This window comes from Gopherus evgoodei, chromosome 22, assembly GCF_007399415.2.
Source record: "Gopherus evgoodei ecotype Sinaloan lineage chromosome 22, rGopEvg1_v1.p, whole genome shotgun sequence".
Taxonomy (NCBI): Eukaryota; Metazoa; Chordata; order Testudines; family Testudinidae; genus Gopherus; species Gopherus evgoodei.
The window spans coordinates 9,188,202-9,212,674 of record NC_044343.1 but is presented as its reverse complement, the minus strand read 5'-3'; the positions used below and the strand labels follow the sequence as shown (position 1 = coordinate 9,212,674).

Below are 24,473 nucleotides of genomic sequence, written 5' to 3'. Positions count from 1 at the left end.
CCTCCTCCTGTCAGACACCAGGCCGTGGCTAACGGAGACCAAGCACCATGTATCCCTCCAGAGCAAAGAGAGAACTGGGATCAATGTAAGAGATGCAGTTAAAGGACTGGGGTTGGTCACTGAATAATAAAATTAGCCATGTAAGCAATGATGACCTCCAGGCAAAGGGGTGCTGCTTGGGCCAGGAAGGGTTTTCTGAGTCTGGGAGGGATTGGAACAGGTCAGCTGGTGGACTCGGGTGACAGGCCCCCAGGAAACATGCGTGTGGGAGACAATAGGAGAAGCAAAGTTAGCTGAACCCCCTAACTGCTCATTTCAGCACCTATACTCTGATACCTCAATTCAAGCAGCTGAGGCCAAAGCCTTACCTCGTGTATCCAGATGGGTTAGTAAAAACCCAGCAAACATCAGAGAACTTGATTTAACAACACCACCTCTTACCTAGCGCTTTTCCTCAGTCGATCTCAAAACACTTCACAAAGGAGGCCAGAGACATATCCCTCATTTTACAGATGGGGAAACTGAGGCATAAAGAGGGGAAGTGACTTGCCCCAGATCACCCAGCAGGCCAGTGGAAGAGCAAGGAATGGGACTCAGAAAACCTGGGTTCTAATCTAGTGATCTGTCCTCAAGGCCGTCCTGCCTTCCCTAAGACTAATGGGAGGCCATGTGATCCGGAGCATAGAGCACTAGACAAGGACTTGGGAGACCCGAGTTCTGTCCTGGCTCTGGCCCTGACCTGCTGTGGAACCTCAGCTAAGTCACTTTGCTGTTCTGTGCCTCAGTTTCCCCATCTAAAAACCAGGCAGAATAATATTTGCCTCCTTTGTAAAATGCTTTGAGATCTCTGGATAAAGAACGCCAGACAAGAACTAGGTAGACCAGAGAAGAAATATTACAGCAAAAATCCCAAAGAGCTGCTCCCATCACAGAGCAGGAAAAAAACAAACAAACCCACGAACACCCTGCACAGAAGAGACACATGTTTAATTCTGCACTCTCCCACCTTCCTCAGATCTACGGGGAAGTGAAAAGGGTCAGTCCCGAAGGAGGAACAGAAGACCTCTAAATAAAACCAAGGAGGACAATGGCTCCCTCTTTCTTGAGGGACCCTAACAGGTGGCTGTCAGCACAGCTCCCACCCAGTCACTGACAATAGAAATCTTGCATGTGGCAGCTCCGCCTTGGCAGCTGAACAGGGCTGGAGAAGGAACCCTTCTGAAACCAGGAAGCGGCTGCAGAGTCACCACCATGGTGGCACCAAGATGGACGTAGTGACTGGCTGACATTATTGTCTGGAATCATTTTATTCCCATTTTTTCCCTCTTTTTAAGATGGTATTTCTGGAGTCGGTTGATCTCCAATCCTGTCACGTGACAGGGACATTTAGTCACATGGAGCCAGAAAGTAAAGGATTGGCTTCTTGCCAGCACACCCCAGTCTTAGGTCCTTATTCCACATGGCAAATCCTGCCATCAGATGGTCAGTGCTAACTTCGGCTGGACAGGAAGCAGTGAGTTAGCCAGAGGGAGGCGTGCCCCATCTACCCAGACACTCTGTTAATACAAGACACAGGAGGTAGTCATTCTGCACCAGCAAAGCCTGAGCTGTGTCCGGCTTCGGGCACCGGACTTCAAGAAAGATGTGACCAAATTGGACACGGTGTCCGGAGGAGAGCAACAAGAAAAGATGTAGTAAACCTGGACTCTGAGGAAGGGTTGAAAGAAATGGACACGTTTAGTCTAGAGCAGAGTTTCTCAAACTTTTTGATATCAGGGACCTGCTTTGTGCCTTCCTAAACTGTGTCAGGGAGATCTCAGGGACCGGTGCCAGTCCACGGACTGGTCACTGAGAAACACTGGTCTAGAGAAGAGAAGGCTGGGGTGGAGGGACCACACGATAACAGCCTTCGAATATATAAAAGGTTGATATCAAAGAGGACAGTGATCGGTTCTTCTCAGTGGACATGGAAAACAAGGAATCAACTTAATTAGCAGGAAGGGAGATTTAGGTTGATAATAGGAAAAAACCATCTAGAAGGAAAGCCAAGCCCTGGAACAAGTCATCTAAGGAGGTAGTGGAATCCCCATCCCTGGAAGTTTCAAAGAACAGCTAGACAAATGCCTGTCAAGGAGAGTTTATGTTGACTTGGTCCTGCCTCAGAACAGGGGGTTGGACTAGATGACCTTGCAAGGTCCCTTCCAGTCCGGCATTTCTAGGATCACAAAATAGCCTGCGTCTGCCAGGGTTAGAGGTAGTTCAGTGCCTGAGTTATTGAAGGCAGCGACGGAAGGAGAACTTTAACTGTTAGTTTCCCTCAGCACCGGAAACCCCATGCCACCCAGGCTCAGCCAAGTGTGGAAGTTGCACTGACAACCGGTCACGTTACAAGTTCCCCATGCACGGCCTCCACAGATGCAGTGGGGCGAATTCCTCTTTCAAGAGAGACCCGTCGGGCTGCTTTGCACAGGCCCTGACCGAAGGAAAGCAGTCGCATTTCCAACTCTTGGAAGAGTGAAATCTTCCTTTGCCCAAATCCCATCTCGGAGCTGGCTTGGTTGGAAGGTTTCACCTCAGATTTGTACATTTTCTTCATTGGGAACTAAAACGTGGTGCTTTCCCACCCCCACGTGCCCACTGCAGTCCGGTGGCATGGGAGCATCTCAGAAAAACCTGCCCCAATGCCCCTCAATCCTGTTCTGCAGCGCCCCACTCTGCTCTTCCAGCCCTGGCCTCCGCATGTAGGTACAGCTCAGTCCAGGCCCCTCAGACCTGCTCTGTAACAGCCCCTGCATCCAGCGCCCCCCATAAAACTCTGCGAATGCACTGCATACCTGACTTGCAGCCCTCTGCTATCCCAGCTTGACCCCTCTCCAGCAGGGCCTAAGTCCTGACCCACAATGCCCCCAGCTATCATCCCCTCGACTCACAGAGCTTACATGAAATACAGCCCCAGGCTTGATCAGTTTTGCTCATGGGAAGCTGTAGAAGTCCCCCTCCTAACATGGTTTGAATGGAGAGCTGTTACCAGGGAGAGGTTGGGATACCAGGGGCCAGAGCTGCTGAGAGGGTACATGGCTTGTGTGCACATGGCCACGGCATGACACTGATCCTGGGACCTCCCCCAGGGGTGGGTGCACACACCCAGGTCGAGGGGTACAGCTCTGTTCATGGCATACTTACAGAGAAAATCAATACATAACTACTCTTGCTGGACAGTTGCAACATAACACATCATCATTACAGACAAGAACCCCAAAACAGGGAGAGACAAAGCAGACTGCTCCCTTAAACAGAGAGGCATAACTCACCCAACCTTACTAGCCTGGCTGTCAGCAGACTGCCTGCTGCTAGCTCAGAACACATGCTTCCCTACAGAGCTTCCTAAGCTGCAAGCAGGACCAGGAAAACCCTCTGAAATTTAAAGTGATGGCCTACAATGTTAAAACCATTTGCAGTGCCCTGCTGGGACAAATCCTTGTGACAGTTTAAGGAGAAGGAATCTGTGTCCTCACAAGTCATCCTCTGTCATTGGTTTTTAACACAGGATGGGAGGGATCTGGGATTTTTATCTCAAGCCTCAGTGGCAATGCTGGAGATCATCACCCCGAGTCCTCGCCTGAACAGCATGGCCAATCCTTTCCATTATGTTGCCAGGGTGAGCATTAGGTAGGTAGTAAACGGTGCAGGCTGGGCTTTACCTCCACCCTCCTCAGATGTAGGGGGAAGTGAAGAGTGCAGAATTAAACACGCATCTCTTCTTTGCAGGGTGGTTGTGGGTTTATTTTTTTCCTGCCCTGAAGCAAAACCCAGCTGGGGTCCCACCACCCTGTCTCCACCAAGCAATCTGTAGGACACTACATCTGTAACTGCAGTCCCCCATAGACACAGCACTTCCTGACAAACGTTACAATGGGAGGAAGCATCTATTCACTCAGCACTAGGAGAACGGTATAATAATGTGGACCATTGAAAGCCAGGGCATTAGCATTTAGGTCCCATCAACAAGCTGAACTCAGACCCCATATCTGCCCCTCCCACTCACAATCCAGCCTAACCCTCAAGCTGGGTAAATGTCGCATCCATTGCCCAGCCTAACTCAGACCCGTTACCGCTATGGTCCAATCCCCATGCTCACTGTGGCCCATAGACCACCCTACATGGGTATCTTTCTTACCTGCCAGAAGCTACCACTGAATCATCTCAGCTTTAAACCTCCCCAGCTGAGCCCACTAAAGCTACAAAAGAGTTTAAAAGAGGGAACAATGGGGGAGGTAAGGGGGTGGATGGTTTGGTAGAGGCAGTGTTGTCTAATAGTTAGAACAGAGGACTAGGAAGCAGGACTCCTGGGTTCTATCCCAGCCATAGGTTAAAGCTCATTATTGTGGCTGGATCTGCAACCCTGTGTGACCCAGCCCACTTCCAGGCTTAGATGTGCTCTGCCCCCAAATCCCCAGCATGAATCATAGAAGATTAGGGTTGGAAGGGACCTCAGGATATCATCTTGTCCAACCCTCTGCTCAAAGCAGGACTAATCCCCAGACAGATTTTTACCCCAGTTCCCTAAATGGCCCCCTCAAGGATTGAACTCACAACTCTGGATTTAGCAGGCCAATGCTCAAACCACTGAGCTATCCCTCCCTCCCTTTGTAGAGCTCGGACCAGGACCTGCCTGGCTTGGACTCCGCTCTACTTTTTAACTGTAGCTAAAATGCAGACAATGGTCAGCGCCTCCTTGTCCTTATGCCCAGCAAACCCCAGCACTTACTTGGCAACAGCGTTCTCCTGTCGGTATGAGCCACGCAGAGTGAGTACTCAGCCGGGCTCTCTTCTCTCCTGGTCAGAGGAGCATCCTGGAGCTGCAGCTGGCCCCAGCACGTGTCCTCCTGCTCACTGAACCGCTTCCAAAGCACAGCGGGGAAGACATTGAAGACAGGAGTTCTTGTTTCTTCAGCTGCACAGTTCCTCTTTTAGAAGGCAGAAGGTGAATTGCTGATGTGGAAAAGCCCTTGAGTAACCAGCTCCGTGGGACATCCCAAACGAACGCTGAGTCCCCAGAGGCCGAGATGAGAGAGCCGTCCATCCACCATCCATCTGGTTCCCTGTGGTCCATTTCCCCGCTCCCTTGTTCCACAGCCCAGCAGAGCTCAGCGCATGGAACGTTTAAAACTCCTGCAGCGCCACCTCCGGGTTCCCGGTCCGAATTTCAATGCCTCACCCTTAGTTCTAGCCCCTTCTACTGCTCCAGCTCTGATTTGTCCTGGTCCTTGCATCCAGCGGACAGTTCACAGGCCCAGCCCCAGCATATGGCTACAGCTACTTAGTGTATTAATAGAAAAATAACAAAATGTGCTATCAAAAGTGAGCTGGAATGCAGGCAGACAAATGCACTTGTGTGGCACTTGGGGACAGAGCTGCTGGGAATTCCCCTGGCATAGGGGTGGGGAAGGCCAGTCTGGCATCCAGGCGATAGGGTGCTCCTGGCATGGAGGTATTACCAAGGAAAGAGGGCCTGGTGGAATTTAGAGCAGCCTGGGCACTGCTCCGATCTGCTGGGAGATCAGCTGGGGCCAAGGCTCCAGGGAGCACATTTGTGCTATGTGATTAGCACAGGTCAGAGTGGGTCCACAATCAGGATTGGGGTGGGGGGTTGTGTTTTTCTTTCTTCTCCACCCCCTTTCTGTATTGATTCCATCCCAGGGTTTCCCTCCAGCCATCACCCCTTCCCCCCAGGACAGGAAAAGGCACCTGGTTCCCATATCTTCACTCCCTGCCCCTTAGTGAACACCTTCCCCAGCTGAATGCCAGCCCCACCAGGCAGCTGCTACAGAGCGTCTCCTTCTGGTCAAAGCAGGGAACTTCCTGTGACAACAGCATCATCTCTGTTCTAGGAGCTGACTGCTGGCCTGGTCTTTGTAGGTTTGAGCAGAAACCAGCTGCACCCAGGTTTCATTTGGGTGGGAGGAGATGCTGCTGGAGCTATCAGAGCAGGGCCAGCTCCACCCCCCTGCTCGAGCACATTCCCTGCTGTTTAATAGCTTGCTTTTCACTGACGGGAGTGGATGCTGCCTGCCTGCCTCTTTACAGATAGTTCACATGCAAGAACCATGCTGCCATCAGCATCACCCACCAGCTCAGGGGTGCGAAAAGGAAGTAGCCTTGGAACTTGGGGTCCTGCTTCTGTCACCCTTGCTAGCCTTCACAAAGGGCAAGAGGCAGCATTTCAGCAGCTGATCTAAATTAATCATTTAAATTAGAGCTGGGGATGCAAAAGCCCCCCCGAAAGTTCCCTGTCCCAGCAGTCACAGACAGGGCTCACCAACTTCTGCCAGTCTTGAGCGTAACATGCCTACAAAGGCAGGGTTAGCTTTGCAATTCCCCCTCCCCTATAATATATCTGGTGAAAGCCATTAAAAGCCCAGAGCAGAGCTCCCAGGGCACACCTGCTAGGAAACCAAGAGTCTCTCCTCAGCCTGAGGCTCTGCCCTATTTCCTGTAGGAGTCTCATGCAGAGCAGGTGAAGCTATTTAACCTGAGAACACATTTCACCTGGATGCTCGTTTGCCTCCTCTTAGCAGCCAGGGCAGCCCCCAAGCTCTGCTGCATGGTTTCCTGGGTGGGCCTGGCTTTCATTATAAGCCAGTGGCCTAGGGGATCTAGGGGATTCTCTCTCTGTATTGTTAGTAGGGCCAGTTTGTGGGTGGGGGAGGGAAAGGAAAAAAACTTAGGGGTCTCCACAATGTAGTAGAAGGAGCTGGTGGGTTCTTAGTGCATCTTCACCTGGTGAAACAGGTAAGAAGCTGGTGTTTGCACCTGCTTTCTCCTGCCCTTAGGCCTGAACCTTTCCTAGAGCCCATCATATATTTCTTGGGGTGCAGTGTTAATCCCTGCTGGGGAGGGGTGTGTGATATGTGCCCTGGGCTCCCAGTCACACTCTCATTACTGAATTTGTAATGAAAGAGGTGCTGGCGTTTGAGCAATTTTTATATTCATAAGGGCTACAAACTCCCAAGCCCAGAGGTGCTGGGGCTTAGCCCGATCACTAATTAACCACTGTCTCATTCAATACGAGGCATTTAAGCTGCTTGTGATTGTCCTCTGTATTCTTTATACCTTGCTAGATGAAGCACCATGTCATCCCGTGGTTCCTTGGTGGCCCTGGGGCTTGGTTCCCAACCCAGGTGCAGCACCCCCATGCAAGTGCAAACAACTCCCTTTTCTACTCTGCACTTCCTTCCGCACAAGAGCCAGCCTCTCCCCCCACCCAGCCAGGAAGACTTCTTTGAGAACTTTGATGGGTATGTGTCTACTATCTATTTATCCTCGGGCTGCCCCTCCCTGACAGCCCCGGAGATAAGGCCCTAGGTATCTACGGATTCCTGGCAGTACCCTGCCATATGCTGCATCTCCTAGAGGAACCAGCTCTGGGAGAGAGAAGGGAGTTGAGGGCTCCCTTCAATTCTCTGCCTCTGCTGAGACTGCAGCTGGTGCCCAATGTTAGCTGCTGGGAGTTAGACCAAGACCCCAACACCCTTTACATGATTCTCCAAAAAGACCTTTGATATTATCCGCCTCTGTTGGCTACTGATCTGGACTTGAGCTAGTTTCCCTCTAACCTAGCGCCAATAGGCTGGAGTCAGCTAGTTCCCAGCAGGCTTGGCTCTGCAGCGTCTTGCCACTTGGGTAGCCCTTTACTCCAGGGCACAGCGGGTGTGGAATGCTCCTGTGCTGAGTTATTACTGGTTTGCGTAGCACTAGCGGCTTGAGACTATTGGGGGGGGCCCATTGGTGCTGGGTACTGTCTGAATGCACGGTGAGATGGCCTCTGGCCTGACGTGCCAACTGTCTACATGGATGAGACCGAGGTGCAGAGAAGGTCCTTGCCTGCGATCTCACAGCTGATCAGTGACCGAGCTGGGCAATGGGGAAATGACCCCATTATGGCTTTTAACCTATGGCTAAAATCAATACTCTTCTCACCCGGCTTTCTCACACCAGCATGGAGCTACCTGCTCAGTGCCAGCTGGGTATCCATGGGACCCCTTCCCTGCACTACGCCCGGGAGAGGCAACTGTGTTTGTAACTTGGAAGCTCTCAGTGGAAATGATTCTCTGTGGGCTTCTGGTCCCCTTTTATTGTATGTATGCTGGCCAGATGCATGGACATGGGGGAGAATCCTGGGGGTGGGGAAGGGAGTTGGTAACAAATAGGAGGAACTTCTTCCTAGCCCCTCCCTTAAAGAGCCTTGCCCTACCTTCACCCAGGGTGTCTCTGCCAGGGAGTTAGATGCAAGCAAAGAAACGTGAGACTGGAAGAGACATCCATAGGTCATCTATTCCAGTCCCCTGCACTTAAGGCAGGACTGAACTCTCCCATTGATAATTAAGGGGCTCTCCTGTTCCCCGGGGCTCTATGCCGACTACTACAGCAGAGATTCCCCCCTAGTATTACAGGCTGAGAACTGTAACATGGGAATGAAACCCTTATCTCACTCCCCACTCCTTCAAAGTGACCCAGTTTCAGGAGATGGCAGGGGCTGAGGGACATGGAGGGGGAATTAATCAAGAAACCAGCTCTTGTAGAGATTGTGGGAGGGAGCCTGACTGACCCAACAGCTCGTCCCTCCCAAATGTACCATACCCTGGGCTTCCCTCCTTAGTCACATGGTGCCAAAGCATTACAATGATGATCTTGCTTGCAGGGTATAACTAGTGGGCAGCAACAGAGTCAGGGTGAGAACAGGTCTTATGGGTAATACACAGAGTATTTGCACAACAGCTAGCAATCAGCATTTCTTTCAAGAGCTAAATGCTCGAATGTCTGGTTAAACAAAGCTTAACGCTATTTGCAGTAGCACCAGCCGCTTGCATCCTAATGTTGCAGTCATTCCAGAGACTATTCCGTCCTCTCTTGAAACAAATCCTTGGGTATCTCTTGAGCTCCTATCTAAGGTGTTTGAACGGTTTTCCCCCAGGTGAGCACCTCGACAGCCCATCTGCACAAGCAATAATAATAACTAGAACAGAGCCCTGGTCTCTGGTGTCCCAGTTCTGTTCCTTTAGCTGTGCACCACACTCACTTCCCTGACCTTGTGGCCCAAATAGGTAGGGACACGTGGGTATCTTTCTATGCTCACCCAGTAGTAGCATTTCCAATCCAGAGCTGCGCTCCTGGTCTCTAACCCAGTCACCCTGCCCCACGTCTCTGTGGCTGAGTGATGCTGACCCAGTCTGCAATGCAGATCACTCCAGGAACAGCAGGGGGGAAGTGCTGTTTACCTGCACTGAGGGCTGGAAACCCCTCTGGGATTTCCTTGTATTAATGAATCCAAAAGGTGTTGCCTCAGTTGCAGCCACACCAGGGTACCTGGGTGTTTGTCTGTAACTGGGTAACCCAGCTAGTGACAGGCGCCCACTGTAAGCGATCCAGGCCCGTGTGCAGACCCAGCTCAAGGCCTGGGTGCTTGTTAACCTTGGGCGGAATCCCGGCTGTCTTGCTTGTAGGAGCTTCTATGACCTGAATGACATTTTTGGGGCCGACTCGTTCGAGTGCGACTCCTCGGTGCCCGACGCGCAGCTGATCCAGAGGATTGTGTCTCAAGTGGAGTTCTACTTGTCTGATGAGAACTTGGCCAAGGACGCCTTCCTCCTCAAGCACGTTCAGAAGAACAAACTGGGCTTCGTCAGCATCAAACTGCTGACCTCTTTCAAGAAGGTGGGTGGTTCCCTCTTGCCGCTCACAGCCTGGTGCATGTGATTAGAGCCGTGTTTTTCAAATGTGGCTGCATGCGGCCACCCGGGGCTTTTCTTGTGGCCACAGACTCCTGGGCTGTGATTGTCCTCCCCACCCCTTCCAAAGCAGGGCCTCCTCCCCCTTCCCTCCTCCCTATTGCTCCTGGATGCCCCTGTTGCTTCTTGGTGTTGGTTGCTGGGGCCACCATCAGGGGTTGGCCCCCCTCTGGAATCACGGGAGGCACAATGTTGTAGGAGTAAGCAGCCAGTGAGTCCCCTGGGAAGATAGGGGTGGTGGGGCTCAGGTTTTAGGCTTCAGCTCAGGGATGCCAGGGCAGCAGGCTTTGGCTGTGGGGCTTTAGGGTCCAGCCCATTGGCTTCGGGCTCCATCCTCTGCCTGTCCTCCACCTGCGGGACTTTGGGCTCTAGTTGCAGGGCTCCAGCCCTTGCTGCCTCCCCCAGCGCCCCCGCCCCTGTCCCATCTCCCCTGGCCCTCCCACAGGGCTTAACTTGTCCCCAGGCTTGGCGGGGCTGAGTAAGGCTGCTGTGAAAAGTAATACTTGTATGTTAATATCACTTTTCACAACAGACTTACTAGCTAGCAATAAATAAATTACCATGATTTGGATGTGTCTCTGCGCATATTTATTTGGTTTGCCTAAAGCTAATTAGGGAAAAGTGAGAGAGTGGCCATGAGCCAGAGTTGGTGGCCGCACTCTGAGGCCACTAAAACATTTGTCCGGAGAACCCCTGGACTAGAAGGAAGCTAGGACTGGGTATAAGTGCTGTAGCCTTTAAGAGGAAGGACCAAGCCAATATCCTGATCACATGCTGAAGCGTAGCTTGACCTCCTCTGCCCTTACAGGGCTCAACTTTGACCTGAGTCATGGCCTGCCCCCTGGCCATTTCAAATGGATACAGCATTCCTCGCCCCTCCTCATCCTAAACTGCTGTGCAGCCTTGCTCTGTTATCAGTTGTGCTTCACCCCAGAGGTGGCTGCATTTCAGAGGTAGATGGAAGTGGGCGGCTTGTAAAGTCTTTTAGGATCTTTTGGGATGAAAATTGCTTGATGTAGATGTTAAGATTTAACTGTTTGGCACAGATTTTCAAAAATGAGGGAGCCTCAAGTTAGGTTCTTAAATTGCATGATTGGCTCTGGGAAGGAAAAGCCATCTAATTTTCAGAAGTGCTGGGAAAGAAGCAACATTCATTGCCTGCTCGAGGAGGTAGTGGTTGTCCAGCACTGGTAGAAATGGGGTCCTTTACTTGTGAGACTAACCTCAGGTTCCTATTTTGAGAACTTGGCCTAAACAGACATGTCAGTGGCCTTTTATGGAATTCTACATATTCAAGCTCTGACTCACGTTAGCTTGTGGGTGAATGTTGTGTGTGTGTGTACTGTGACTGTACGTGATCAGTCTGCTTGAATACACAAAGGCCTATCCAAACTGCTTCAAATTTCATCAAACCATCCTCTGCTGGCTACAGATTGGACACACTTCACTTGAAGCAGGAAGGACCTTGCTTTTTAAGGGTGGAGTGGTACAAGGGTGGTTAAACATTGGAATAAATTGCCTAGGGAGGTTGTGGAATCTCCATCTCTGGAGATATTTAAGAGTAGGTTAGATAAATGTCTATCAGGGATGGTCCAGACAGTATTTGGTCCTGCCATGAGGGCAGGAGACTGGACTCGATGACCTCTCGAGGTCCCTTCCAGTCCTAGAGTCTATGAATCCTGCTGGAAAGATAGTCTTCACCTTAGCCGTACCCAGTCAGCTATCTGTCCATATTCAAACCAAGCAAAGGCACCTAACCGAGAGTGATTACCCACTGGTGGAGGTAAGGGAGAATCTACCAAGGGAAGTGTTGGGTTCTTCATAATCTTCAAATCAAAAAAAATTTCTGGAAGAGGAGGTTTAGCCAAACATGTGACTGGGATCAGTACAGGTGTAGCTGGATGGAAGTTTCTGAGCTGTGTTATGCAGGAGGTCGGACTCAATGACCTAATGGTCCCTTCCAGCCATACCATCTATGAAACCTCTGTTCTCTTCCTCCCCTTGAAAATAAGTTAGAACCAAACTCTGTGCTGCAGACAGCTGAGCTCTTCCCATTTCTGGCTACTGGTCTGGGGGGAACCCAAGTGCTAGCTAGACTTCTGTGAAAGCAGCTGAGGGCAAAGAGGAGAAGCTTTGTTCCTAGAGGTCACCCTGCCATAGTAGGGAAAGGAGAGGTGAACAGATGGGCTTTAGAACCTGAGGACAGCAGTAGGAGAAGGGAACAAGAAAAGCAAAGGAACGGAGCGGGCGGGAAGAGGAGGACATGATTGTATTAAGAGACCAGTTAAAGCACATCAACACTCAGCATGTGCTGATGGTTCCCCAGAGATGCCACCTGATAAGCAGTGGGCAGTTAGGGCAAGCCTCTCTGGATGATGCATGCTATGGAAAAGCTATGAGAGCACCCAAGATGAATAGTTTGTCGCTGGGAAGTGTTCTTCCTCCCTGCTCCCTGCACACCCTGTTTCCGTAACTGGTGTCGTTTTAAGATGGAGCTTGTTAAACCTTTGCGATTCAATGCCTGGATTGCCTGCAATGGCAGGGAACTGGCCTCAGTGACCCAAGAGGCCTCTTCTGGTAACCCTCTGGGATCTCCAGCCCTGTTCCATTGAGCAGCGTGCACTTCTGGGGCTCTGTCTGAATAGCCAAGGGCCAAGCACATGCTGGACAGCGTCAGGGCACATTCCTCTCAGGCAACATGCTTCAGCTCGGAGCGGGAGGCTTCCCTCCAGCAGGAAGAGGTAGGGAGTCACTCTCCACAGAGCGTTTGGAGCAGGGCAATTTCTGGAAGCTCCCACCAGAGTGACATTTTTATTTGTCTCTTTGCCCTGGTGCTTCCCTCCTGGATCTGATCCATACGCAACTTTCCCACTGCCTGTCTTCTAGCACAGAGGCACTGGGGGTGAAATGCTGCCCAGGGCTGGGATGGGGATAAAGGAGGCGGGAACACCATTCTGACTGGCTGCTTGGGGGGTGTGCGCGAAAGGAACTGAGGGCATGTGGGGAGCCGTTCCCCCTTTCCCTAGCTGCACATGGACAGTAGCAGAGCTTCTGGTGCAGAGGGTTCTGTGCAGGTGCATACCAAGAGTAGGGGGAGTCTTTGAATATCCTCGTGGCAGGAGAACATTGTTTCCCTTTTCTCTTGCTGACAGGTGAAATACCTAACTCGAGACTGGAGGCTCACTCTCTACGCCCTGCAGTTCTCAGAGCTGCTGGAGGTGAACGAAGAAGGGACTAAGGTGAGAAGGAAAATTCCCATCCCGGAGTCTCTCCTGAGCATCCCACCAAGCAAGCTGCTCCTGGCCTGGGACCTCCTACCCCAGGAACAGAGATTGTCGCCACCGCTCCAGAAGAGCTTCATTGAGACCATCACTAAAATGTTCAGCCCCTTTGGCGCCATTGCCTCCATCCGCATCCTGAGGCCGGGCAAGAAGCTGCCTTCTGACGTGAAGAAGTATTCCTCCCGCTACCCTGAGCTCCTGACCAAGTGCTGTGCTTTGGTGGAGTATGAAAACCTGGAGAGTGCCAGGAAGGCTTATGAGGAGCTGAACCGTGGCCAGGGCTCCCCCAGCAGGGAGAGCATCAAGGTGGTTCGTCTCTCCGGGAAGGGCTCCAAAAAGAAGAGTGGGGATGACGTGGAAGAGGTGGAGCTGGTGGACCAGCTGGGCAGGAAGCAGCAGGCATCGGAGACGCTGGCCTATGCTGCAGGAGACTCTTTCTTCTGCAGCTCTTCGGAGTCCGACAGCATGCTGGCTTCCCCTCCCATCCCAATGCAGAAGTATCTCTCTACTCCGGTGTGGTCTGCCTGCAGCCTGGGCGTGAGCTTCAAACCCGGCTTCTTCAGCAGCCCTCAGGTCAGCCCTCTTCTCTCCAATAAAAGTCTGGCTCACCCACACTGCCCTTCACCCCTGGCTGCCGAGCTGGGCAATGGTGGCTCCTCCAGCCCAGACACCAGTCCCGAGTTCCGACGATTGTCCGATTCCTGCTGGGACAGCGGGATTGGCTCTGGCAGCTCATGGGTCCAGCGGCGACGGGTGGCTGCCCATAGCCAGTCTCTGGAAACGAGAGTTCTACCCTGCAGCTCTCTGGCATTAAGAAAGATGCCAGATTCCTTTGGCCTTCGATCTGGAGTGATGCGCCTGCCTCATGGGCCAGATGGCACCAAAGGCTTCTACAACAGCATTGGGAGAGGAAAGCTGGTCCTAAGACACTAGTGTGTCATTGTGGTTCTTTTGGTTTTTTTTTTTGTTCTTCTCTCAAGTAAATTAACCTCTTTCCAGGGTCACTGGGATATCTGCTAACCACATAAGCACAGCCCTGCAGGAAGCTGGAGTCTGAAGTATTAGAAACTTAGGGGTTAAGAGGGATGGTCAATGAACAGTCGGCTTGGGAGGTGAGATGCTGAGGAAGAGGATGTACCAAACAACCACCATTTCTCTCTCGCTGTAGTGGCTGCTTCTGTCCATGTGCTGTCTAGTATCTAGACTTTCTAAGCTGAGCCATGCTGCTGAGATTTTATTGTAGCTAAGGGTTTTATTCCACTAACTCCCAAGCTATCCACTACCAAATAGTTGCATGTATATCTCAGCCTGCACCTATCACTAGCAAGACTCGGAGACTTTGTTCCTCTTTCTGATCCAGTAATATAGCCTTCAGTTCTCAGAGCAGTGTCACCTAGGAGGGAGTTTATACCCTTTCAGAACCAGTCTTTCAGGATGTGGTACTCTGTAATGGCACAGCGTGGCAGCAGATGATGTAAATAGGTTGTTTCTAAATGGAGTATTATCTGTGTTGACATGAGAGGTTATGCAGATGGAATGTGAAAATGATCAATAAAGAGAGTTGAAGTATTCCAGGCACCTGCTGTACCATTCGAGCTGTTGCTTTCTCCTTGCATGTCTTTCCTGGGTTCCTTGCAGGCTGCAAAAATATCTCCCTTTTTGAACACTTTCTGCTTTCAAAATGAGTTTCCTAGCAAAGGGCTGCTCATTTCATCCTGTACCTAGGCTGTTTCACTGCCTCCTGCCAGGGATAAAATTCAAGTCCTCCTACCCCAAAGGAATAGACACTTATCCCACAGACTCAGAGAATCTTCACTATTGGTATGGGTTCTATGACACAATTAGCAGATCTGCCCTCTACAGGATGGAATCAGGGCACTGTTTCATTACTGATCAGCCACTGGCAAGGTAGTTTTGGGGTAAGAGAGTCCCTTCCCCACCCACGTAGACTTTGTCTCCAAAGCAGCTTGTTTTGTTCGTTCAATGAAAAGGTGCCATGTTCTCTTCCCTAGAACCTACATGGTTGTAGACACTACTTCTGTGTCTGCTCTGAATACTGATCTTGGTAACACTTTTAATAGGAGATTTGCAAAGAGGGGAAAAAATGGGGGAGCTATGGGGGGTTAGCATCCTTGCGTGAGATGGGTAAGTACTTAATTATCTACCTTCCAGGACTATAGTAAGGTTGAAATTACTAGTTTGCAGCTGAGGATTCTGCATTGTTTTACAAAGTGCTTTCTACAGCCTGGTTAACGCTTCAAAATTAACTTGCCTGAGCTACATTGCTCAGTGGTCTGACAAATTCACACCCCAGAATACTGTACCCCTGGTGTAGGTGTGGCCAGGCCTACAGAAGAATTCTGTCAGTCTAGCTCCTGCCACTCAAGGAGGTGGATTACCTACCTCAATAGGAGAACCTCTTCCATGGCAGGAGGAAGTGTCTAGATAGAACCTATTTGCACAATAGTGCTTTGTGCACAATAATGTGGTTTCTCCAGGGAATTCTAATGCAGCTGCTTAATGTAATGGCATCCCTAGCTGGGATCACCAGCAGGGATCAAACCAGGTTGTCTGTATTGTGAACCTCCACTACTTAAGTGATGAGGAAAAGTCCATCAACGCAGCGGTTCTCAACCTTTCCAGACTGTCCCCCTTTCAGGAGCCTGGTTTGTCTTGTGTACCCCAAGCTTTACCTCCCTTAAAAACAGGGTGACCAGACAGCACATGTGAAAAATCAGGACAGGGGGTGGGGGTAATAGGAGCCTATATAAGAAAAAGACCCCCAAATCAGGACATCTGGTCACCCTACTTAAAAATAACAGGGCCACTGAAACAATTTGTAGTGCAGGGTGCTGAGAGCCATTGAACCAGACTATAAACCCTCTATATAATGGAAACCACTTCAAGCCAGGGGTGCAGCTGCCACCCCTAGTTCTATGAATGATAGTGTCATCTCCTGCCTCAGTGAGGCCCCAGGGTGCTGGGGGCTGCTCATAGTGAGAGACAGTCCCTGCCCTATGGAGTTTACAGTCCAAACAAGACTAATAGTAGTAAAATGGAGCCTCTACTAGAACAGATACAACTGCACTGAATGAGGGTGTTTACAAATCCACCCTAGGAGTGCAGAAGCCAGGGTGCATGATGGGTGCATGACACATACAACTGCTATTAAACAAAAAAAAAATTCAATAATTATTTAATCAAAAACTTGGTAAATAATAAAAAGGTACCTTTTGGAGGGAAAAAATAGAACTGCATTTGTTTCACAGCCTGCAACTTGGAAAGAACTTCCCACTTTCAAAATGGTTTGTGGATTAATGTTGTGAGCCCCCCACCTACTATGGACATGACAGTAATTGGATTTGATGCATATCATACAAAGGTACCTATTTACGGGGCAGCTGTAGCAGAGCTGGAGAGGGGTAAAGAAGCAGAGGCCATCTGAAATGTAATTTTGGGAACAGGTTTGAAAACAAGTGATTTTATTGTAGTATACAGTTTTATCTGGCATTATAAAGCACCTCTCCAGGGTCCTAGGTGCTTGTAAAGCAAAGGTGTATAACGTACATATGGCTATATAAATAATCTTCACATAAACACTTGCCCACTGACCCCATCTTTTGAAATATAAATCACCCAATTCACTGAACTTCCACAACTTAATTGGCTCCTCCATCCAACCAACCCTTATCGCTGAACTTGCCCCTTTGAGGAAAAGCTGGGGCACTAGATGAGTCTTGTGTTTGCTTTGGAGCTCATCCATTCTGGGCTGTTTTGGAACAAAGGAGGAGTAGTGAGTAGCTGTATCTAGGCTCCCTAGACAGAAGATGCCCCCTGCCACCGGCTTAAGCTGGGGGGCTGCTGGCTTTTGGGCCCCTGCAAATTGCAACTGTGATGGCGTAGCATGGAGACATTAGGAGCAGGAACGTCCCAAGCTGTTCAGGGCTTTATGGATCAAAACTCCCGCTATCAATCCCACCTAGAAACCAATCAGGAGTCTGCACTGGCTTCTGAGCAGCGATGTAACAAGGTTTCTGCGTGAAGCAGTACTCCATGAAGGAAGGAATGTCAGACCTGTGGTCCATCTAGTCCACTATCCTGTCTCCCAACAGGGGCTAGTTCCAGATGCTTCAGAGGAAGGTGCTAGTGAACCCCTTGGAAGTGGACTGGTTCCTTTAATCTCAGAGGATGGCCCATTGAAACAGGCTCTCACCAAGAGAAGGAACAGTCTGCCCGTGATGAGGATGTAACCTCCACTTGCCCTATAAGGATCAGCTTGTGGCCTGCTCTAGGTGAGAGCCAGAAAATGGCTGGGTCTGTCCCCAGGTTGTCATGGTGGCCCTGAGAAACGGAACTAACCCCCATGAGTCATCATTTGCATAGACAGCGAAGTCACGAAGGACAATGATCCTCATTGGCTCCACCGCCACAGCAGAGAGAAGCTGAATCACCCCTGCCAGGCTCTGCAGTGGTGTGATCTATGCATCAGGCCATCATAGCATTCACACATTAAATGCACGATCGGTTGCACCCCAGACCCAGCTAGCAAGAAACAGGAAGCAAGCTTAGGCAGAGGCACCTGCTGCTACCTGCAGACTCTCCCACAGCCTCCAGGCAGTAGTAGGGTGACCAGATAGCAAGTGTGAAAAATCGGGACAAGGCCTTCATCTTCTCAACTACCTCTGCTGGGCCAAGAGGGGAAGAAGGGATATCCCCTCCCCACTGCACACACCAGGCGCAGCCGCCTGATCCAGCACCAAGGACCTGGCGCCTTGTTGTGTGCCCAGGGCCTATGATGTGACCAGTTACATCCCGACTGTGGGGCACATGGGTGAAGGGGAGCCACAGAAGAGGAGATCCCAGAGGTGGGCATAGAGGAGCTGCTGGGAACTAATTCACACCCTGAGCCGTCCCTCCCCGGCTCCTCTAAACGTCATTTGAAGGGAGCCCTATAATAGTTACAGAGTCCAATCATCATGCACTCTGAGACCATTCAACCTGGTGCCCCATTGCCATGAACCTACGGTCCACTTGCTGGATCCACACTCCCACTCCAGCTCGGGTTAGAACCCCACAGCTGGCAACCCACTGCCATGCACCCCGGGCTGGGCAGGACTGCGGGGTTCCGTGCTTTCACTGCAGGCCTCCTTTCCCACTGCCCAGCACCTTGGATGGTCCAAGGGAGGGTGTCCAATGGGGGTGTCTACTCTGACCATCCTGAGCCGTATTTGACACACCCACTTTGCAGGCTCTTAAGGCACCCACAGCTGGAATAAATCCCCCCATTTGCACTGACTAATGCCGCTTTTTGTTGAAACTGGCTTTCTTTGAAGAAGGAAAACCAATTAATTTCCCCAGGGACTTTCTGCACCTCTGGGAATCAGCCCCCAACGCACCCCTGAAAGGCAGTTATGGTGACAGTCTGAATTAGTCGTGCACAGATAGATCTATATTCTAAGAGACCGGCAACTCATTGACCAACTGTAATATCTGGGAATGATGAGTGACTGACGTTGGACTCAATCTGGAGGATTTAATCACCCTGGCAGAAACATGGCCCGTTTTTGTCTCCTTCCCCTCTATTGCAGCATGTGGGACGCACTTAGAACATTCTCTTAAATGCGGGCACAGATTGGGTTTCTGGCTAGATCGCTTTTAATAGAATAATAGTAGGATGGTTCATTAGGCTCAGTCATTAACTGCAACCCCGCAGCCCTGCTCCAGCCCAGTTTTGCTTCCGTACAGCTGCTCCAAAAGTGCTAGTCAGATGCCTGTCACTGGGCATTCCTGCCTGTCCGATGTGCTGCTCTCCTGTGCAGAGGTAGGTTTATTTTTGCTGTCTGTCTGCTTTCGTTTCTTTATTGATGCGCTGCTGAGCTTCTCTTTTCCTTGGAGCTCTTGCCTGGGGTCCTGGAGCGACCCACTGTTTTGGGGAGGCTGCAGCACCCGCTCCAAATCCCACTTAGGGTCCTCATTGAAAGTTTTGAGGTCATAAAAATAATCCATGCTGGTCACTGTATTTAGGATCTCGGGCACGCTGTAGTCAAAAGACAGCAGCTCATCAGGCAGATTGAGGGACCGTATGTCACTGGACGAGTCGTCACATGGGAAGCTGCAATCTTTGCTTTCGCTCTCGCTGGACGTGAGGGTGTGGCTTAGGTTGTCTCTGGAAACCTCCGAGTCCGAGTTAGCTGGAGAGCAATCAAACAGCTTCATGGCATCTTCCAACAAAACGTTCTCAGGCAGATCGAAGGGCTCCTCTGTGTCCAGCGCTTCGCTGTCTTCAGCTACGAGACTGTCCTGCAGAGGACATGACACTGCCTCCGCCATCACCTGTGCGTTTGCAACACTGGGACTGGAAAGAAGGTTTTGATCTTCGATGCAAATGTCTGGGATCTGTGTATTCACTAGGAGGTTCTGACTCATGTCATTTTCTTTGAGTTCTTCCCCTTCCACCTGGAAACTATCAAACCCTTGAAACTCTGGGTTGTGGGGACTTGGCCTACCCTTAGGGTGGCAGTAGGTGCTTATCTGGAGGCTCTGCTCATTCTGGCTGAGTCCAGGCAGCGATACAAGGAGCTGGGACAGTTTGTTGTCATTGTTCTGACCATCTTCCTGCGGCTGAGGCACCTCAAGAAACTGAGAGTCGTGGAGTGCGTTAGGGACCAAATTACCTTGTCCTGTCCCACTGGCGGGGCCCTCCTGATTGAAATAAGGTATGATGTATTGGGGGTTGCTTGGGATTTGGTGGTAAGGTGGGTAGGGGACCGTCTGGACAGGACTCTTGAGGTATCCGTGGGTGTCCAGAAGGTAAGCGCTTGGTGAACTTGACGGTTGCACGAAATTGGTCATTGCCCATTCTATGCGATATATCCGGGGATCGAAAAAGCACCCACAAGGTGCCATCTGGAAACCTGGGCAACGGAGATAAAAACATCATTCGTGGGGACCCCAGAGCTGATGAGTAAATAAATCCTCTGGGAGTGCATGACTCATCCCCAGCCAAGACCCGCCAAAGGCCAGATCCTCAGCTGGTGTAAATTGGTGGTGTAGTTCCGTTGACTTCAATGGGGCTGAGCCAGTGTACACCAGATAAGGGTCCAGCACAAAGGATCAAAGTTCTGCTGTGGCGCAGGTAGGAGCAGCAAGTTACACATCTGGGTACACATCTGGTCCAAAACCGGTGCAAGTGGAAAAATAGTGTCACTTGCACCGAACTGGGATTTGGGGCAAACACAGTCTGGAGTCAGAGGGTGCAGGTCCCATGGAATATGAAGGTCCAAGTGAACAGTGTAAGTTACATGTTTGGCGTAAACAGATCACAATGCAGGTGCTGTTGACATCACAGGGTGTGTCTAGGCTACCGGCCCAACCCTGTAGTGTAGACACAGCCTACACTGCTAGATTGGGATTTTCCATGGGGGTAGGAACACCCCCACCCTGAATGATGGTAGCGTTCCTCCATCAAAGTAGCTGCATCTTCACTGTGGGTTAGGTCGGCACTGCAATGTTTGTTAGGGATATATTTTTTCACACCTCTGACTGATACAGAATCATAGAATCTCAGGGTTGGAAGGGACCTCAGGAGGCATCTAGTCCAACCCCCTGCTCAAAGCAGGACCAATCCCCAGACAAAATTTTACCCCAGTTCCCTAAACAGCCCCTGGGAGGATTGAACTCACAACTCTGGGTTTAGCAGGCCAATGCTAAACCACTGAGCTATCCCTCTCTCAAAGCTACTGTGACTTAACTTTTCCATGTTGACTAAGCTGCACTGTAGCTTGCACTGATTTACCATTCAGATGGTTTGTGTGTGAAACGAGGGACGCTTACACGCCAGGGAGGGAGTATAAGGAAGAGCATCCAACAGGAGAGTGGAAGGGAAAGCAGACCTTCTCCCCAGATGCCAGGCAGCTGATTGCCTAGCACCCTTTACAGATAAGCATCTTATCTTTTACAGATGAGATTTGCAAAGGGCCTGTCATGGAATATCCACACCAGCCCCTGAAGGGGTTAAGATGGCTAAATGGGCCAATTAACTGCCCAGGCAGTGCCTGGAGGAGGAGTCAGGGAGAATTGAAAGCTGAAGCTCACCTGAGCAGAACAGCCAGGGTGTGTATAAAGTCAGACAGCTGGAGGCCGAATGGGGCTACAGGGAGGAGGTTTGCACTCATTCCCCCTGAGCCTAGGGAGAGAAGGGAGCTAGGCTTGTAGGGAAGGACATGCCTGGAGGAAGGTGGAGAAAGAGATGGAGAGGCAACATAGGAAGCAGTCCAGGGAAACCGCAGCAAGGTGTGGGACTGTACAGACCTTAGCGGCTGGGTGTAGGGTCCCCAGGCTGGAACCCAGAGAAGAGGGCAGGCCTGAGTTCCCCTACCAGCCAGTGGGGAAGTGGCAACATTGAGGCAGTGAACTGGAAGACTGCCTGGGACAGAGAGACATTGGCATGCACCTGCAGAAGGGAGAACCAAGCCACCAAGAGGGAGCAGTCGAGTCCTGAGAGAGAGTCAGAGTGAGCATCTGCAGGAAGAGGCATCAGATGGGCAAAGCTAATCCTCCTCTATGGCCAGAAGGAGGTGGTCCAGTGGTGAGTAGCGCACCCCTGAACAGTGCCCAGGTCTTATGAAAATTCCACTCTTCTTAATTCTTATGTCTTTAAATCTTGTGTGTCCTAAACATACCTGCAGGGGGTCCAGTGAAAACGTCTTTCTCTTGACTTGGGGGATGGTACAGGTTGGATGGTCCTGAAATAGCAACACCGAAAAGTCACAAGGCCCCATTATGAAACAATGCTTTATTTGATGAACATTTTGAAAGGGTGTAAAATTATTAACTTCAAAGGATTAAAGAAAATTGGAAGAAAGTGAAAAGGAGAGAACCCAGCAGCATATTCCTGAAGAGAATACGCAGGACTCATGAATCTGAGGGGGAGCATTTAAAAGAGGAATAGGCAGCAGAATAGAGCATTAGTTCTCTTACCTACTGATGCAGGGTTGTCTGGAAGGACAAAGGTTTGAAGTGGCCGGTTTGACTGGCCCTCCGATTGATCTAAGGGTCTGGGACCATAGGCATCATGTTGCTGGTAGAACGGTTTTGGTTGCTGCATAATTGCTGTGTCAGTCTGAAGGACAGTCAGGTTACACGACTGCTCTTTGGGTGTATCTAGGAGAATTGGCTCCAGTGTTGCCATGACTGAGAAGTTCTGTTTTGATGGTTACTCAGGAAAGAATTCCAGGTAACAACTGAGGTTCTAAGTCCCCTAAAAGTGCTGAGATAGGTTACTCCAAAGGTAATGACTATCTGCGTTTTATGGTAGGAATTTAAAAAAAAAATCAAGCCGTAAAAGTTTGATCCTGGGATTGCCTTGTCTGGGGAGAATGGGTGGTGTTGCCATGAGAAGTTTCAACAAGGGTTGGTTAAAGTGTGACCTACAGGACATGGAGTTCTTGCAAGATGAGAACTGGTGCCTCATCTTTAATGTGGCCCATGCAAAGCACCATCTCTTGCAGCTCAGCATAAAATGAATGTGTTGCTTCTTCATTTAATCCTTCAACACCTCAGCTAGTTCATCAGGTAAATCTCTGCTCCATTTCCTCTTCCAGGCTCATCTGCATGTGCACTCCCCCATGCACTCTCTAGCTTCTCTCTCAGCTGTATCTGGCACAAACTTGCATTTTCCCCTGGAACTTTCCCCAAGTGCACATGTTCTCAGGAAGTGCAGGACACCAAAGGGGTTGGTGGGTGCTAACGATCCTCCATGCTCGCCGAGAGCTCATCTCCAGGGGTGGGATAGTAACCAATGTAGATCGCCCCTGCCCTGGGAGGGAGCAGAGGCCAAAATGGGCTTAAGCTGCCTCTGAACGAATGCTCCATAGCTGCCATCTTACCTCCTTTGCTTTGCCCAAGGCAGCAGGCAAGAGCTTCCTTCCTGGTTGAGGCCACTCAGCGAAGTGGGCAGTGATATCAGTGGCCCTGACACTGAATACCAGGGGTGTGGTTCTCTGTTCACTTACTCTGAGGCACTCACTGCAGTCCATGGCGTTGTCCTCATGTGAGTAGATGGAGAACTCCCTCACCCCGAGTGCTTAGTGTGGCTCTGTCTGAGGTCCAGCAGGCAGGTGGCTCTGCTGTGTTGAGCTGGGAGCTTCCCCACATCCCAGGCCCTTTGGGAAACCGGGCTCACGCCAATATCCCATAGGTCTGTGACATCACAAGGGCTCTGCGTATTCTACGGATGGAACTGAAAGACTGCGGGGAGGATCCTTGTAAGGCTGGGAGATGGTGGCTTGACTGGCCAGGGTGCGAGGAGATGTTGGCATAGGAGGAGGATGTAATATTATTACTTTTGTCTTCAGGGAGTTTTTATGGTGATGTCTCACACACCACACAACAAGACTTTCTAGCAGCAGTTCCAACTTCCTGTGTATTTTCCACAGATAATCACTCTTATGAACTCTAAGGAGTCCGGTGGCACCTTAAAGACTAACAGATTTATTTGGGCATAAGCTTTCGTGGGTAAAACACCTCACTTCAGATGCATCTGAAGAAGGGAGGTGTTTTACCCACGAAAGCTTATGCCCAAATAAATCTGTTAGTCTTTAAGTTGCCACAGGATTCCTTGTTGGTTTTGTGGATACAGACTAAAACGGCTACCCCCTGATCATATGAACTCTGCTGCAAATATTCTTAAATGTGTACTCCTACTTTATCCAGCTAGTCTTAGATAGATCAGATGGCCTGCCACCACATAGCATATAGGTTTGTCCTCTTCGCGGGGGCAACTTGGCTTCACTCCCAGTGACTGTAATGGGAGAGAGAGTGATCACCTTAACTTAAGGCAGCTTCTGGTCCCCCTCCACCGAGAGCAAGGTGAGCTCTCTAAAGGAGCTGTTACGCGCCAGGCTCTGCTTAAGGAGAAACTTTGGTTGCTGAAGAATAAGAGCAGAAAAACCAACCGTTCATCCTAAAGAATTAAAAATAAACCACCCAACTACACAATTGCACCAGCTCTACTCAAGTCACCTCTCTGCTAACTTTTGTGCAGATAGAAAATGCCCAGGGAAATGACCAGGGACAAAAAAGCTCTGACAAAGTGCAACTTAAAAAAAATTAATATTAAAATTACCTGACTAATTAATTAATGGATGAACTCAGAAAATCCACTTGGTACTTCCAAAGTAAGTGGTGTAATTTTGGGGAACATACACTGTACTCTTCAGACTCCGCAAAGAAAACAAATCCCTACTCTAAGTGGAAAGTGGTTTTAGATACATTGGACAAGTCTGATACAGTTGGTTGGCTGGGAGGAGGAATGAGAGCCCGATGAGTGAGGATGATGTGTACAGTTCAGAGTGCTTTGATAAAGGGGCCAGTGCATGGCACCGCTATAGTCAGAGAATAATGG

The 24,473-nt window shown here is 50.3% G+C and overlaps 2 protein-coding genes across 2 annotated transcripts; one reads left to right on the top strand and one right to left on the bottom strand.

Annotated features, from left to right (window-relative positions):
- Positions 1-32: 32 nt before the first annotated feature.
- LOC115638773 (la-related protein 6-like) lies at positions 33-14,002 on the top strand. The gene is made up of 4 exons (XM_030540754.1): positions 33-85; positions 7,122-7,298; positions 9,504-9,714; positions 12,941-14,002. Exons 2-4 carry the CDS (start codon positions 7,132-7,134, stop codon positions 14,000-14,002), a joined length of 1,440 nt encoding a protein of 479 aa, XP_030396614.1. The 5' UTR covers positions 33-85; positions 7,122-7,131.
- Positions 14,003-16,585: 2,583 nt separating this feature from the next.
- On the bottom strand, positions 16,586-23,517 carry PRR22 (proline rich 22). Its single transcript, XM_030540423.1, has 3 exons — positions 22,049-23,517; positions 21,751-21,813; positions 16,586-19,983 (listed from the first exon to the last, which is right to left on the bottom strand). Exons 1-3 carry the CDS (start codon positions 22,257-22,259, stop codon positions 18,833-18,835), a joined length of 1,425 nt encoding a protein of 474 aa, XP_030396283.1. The 5' UTR covers positions 22,260-23,517; the 3' UTR covers positions 16,586-18,832.
- Between the last annotated feature and the right edge of the window lie 956 nt (positions 23,518-24,473).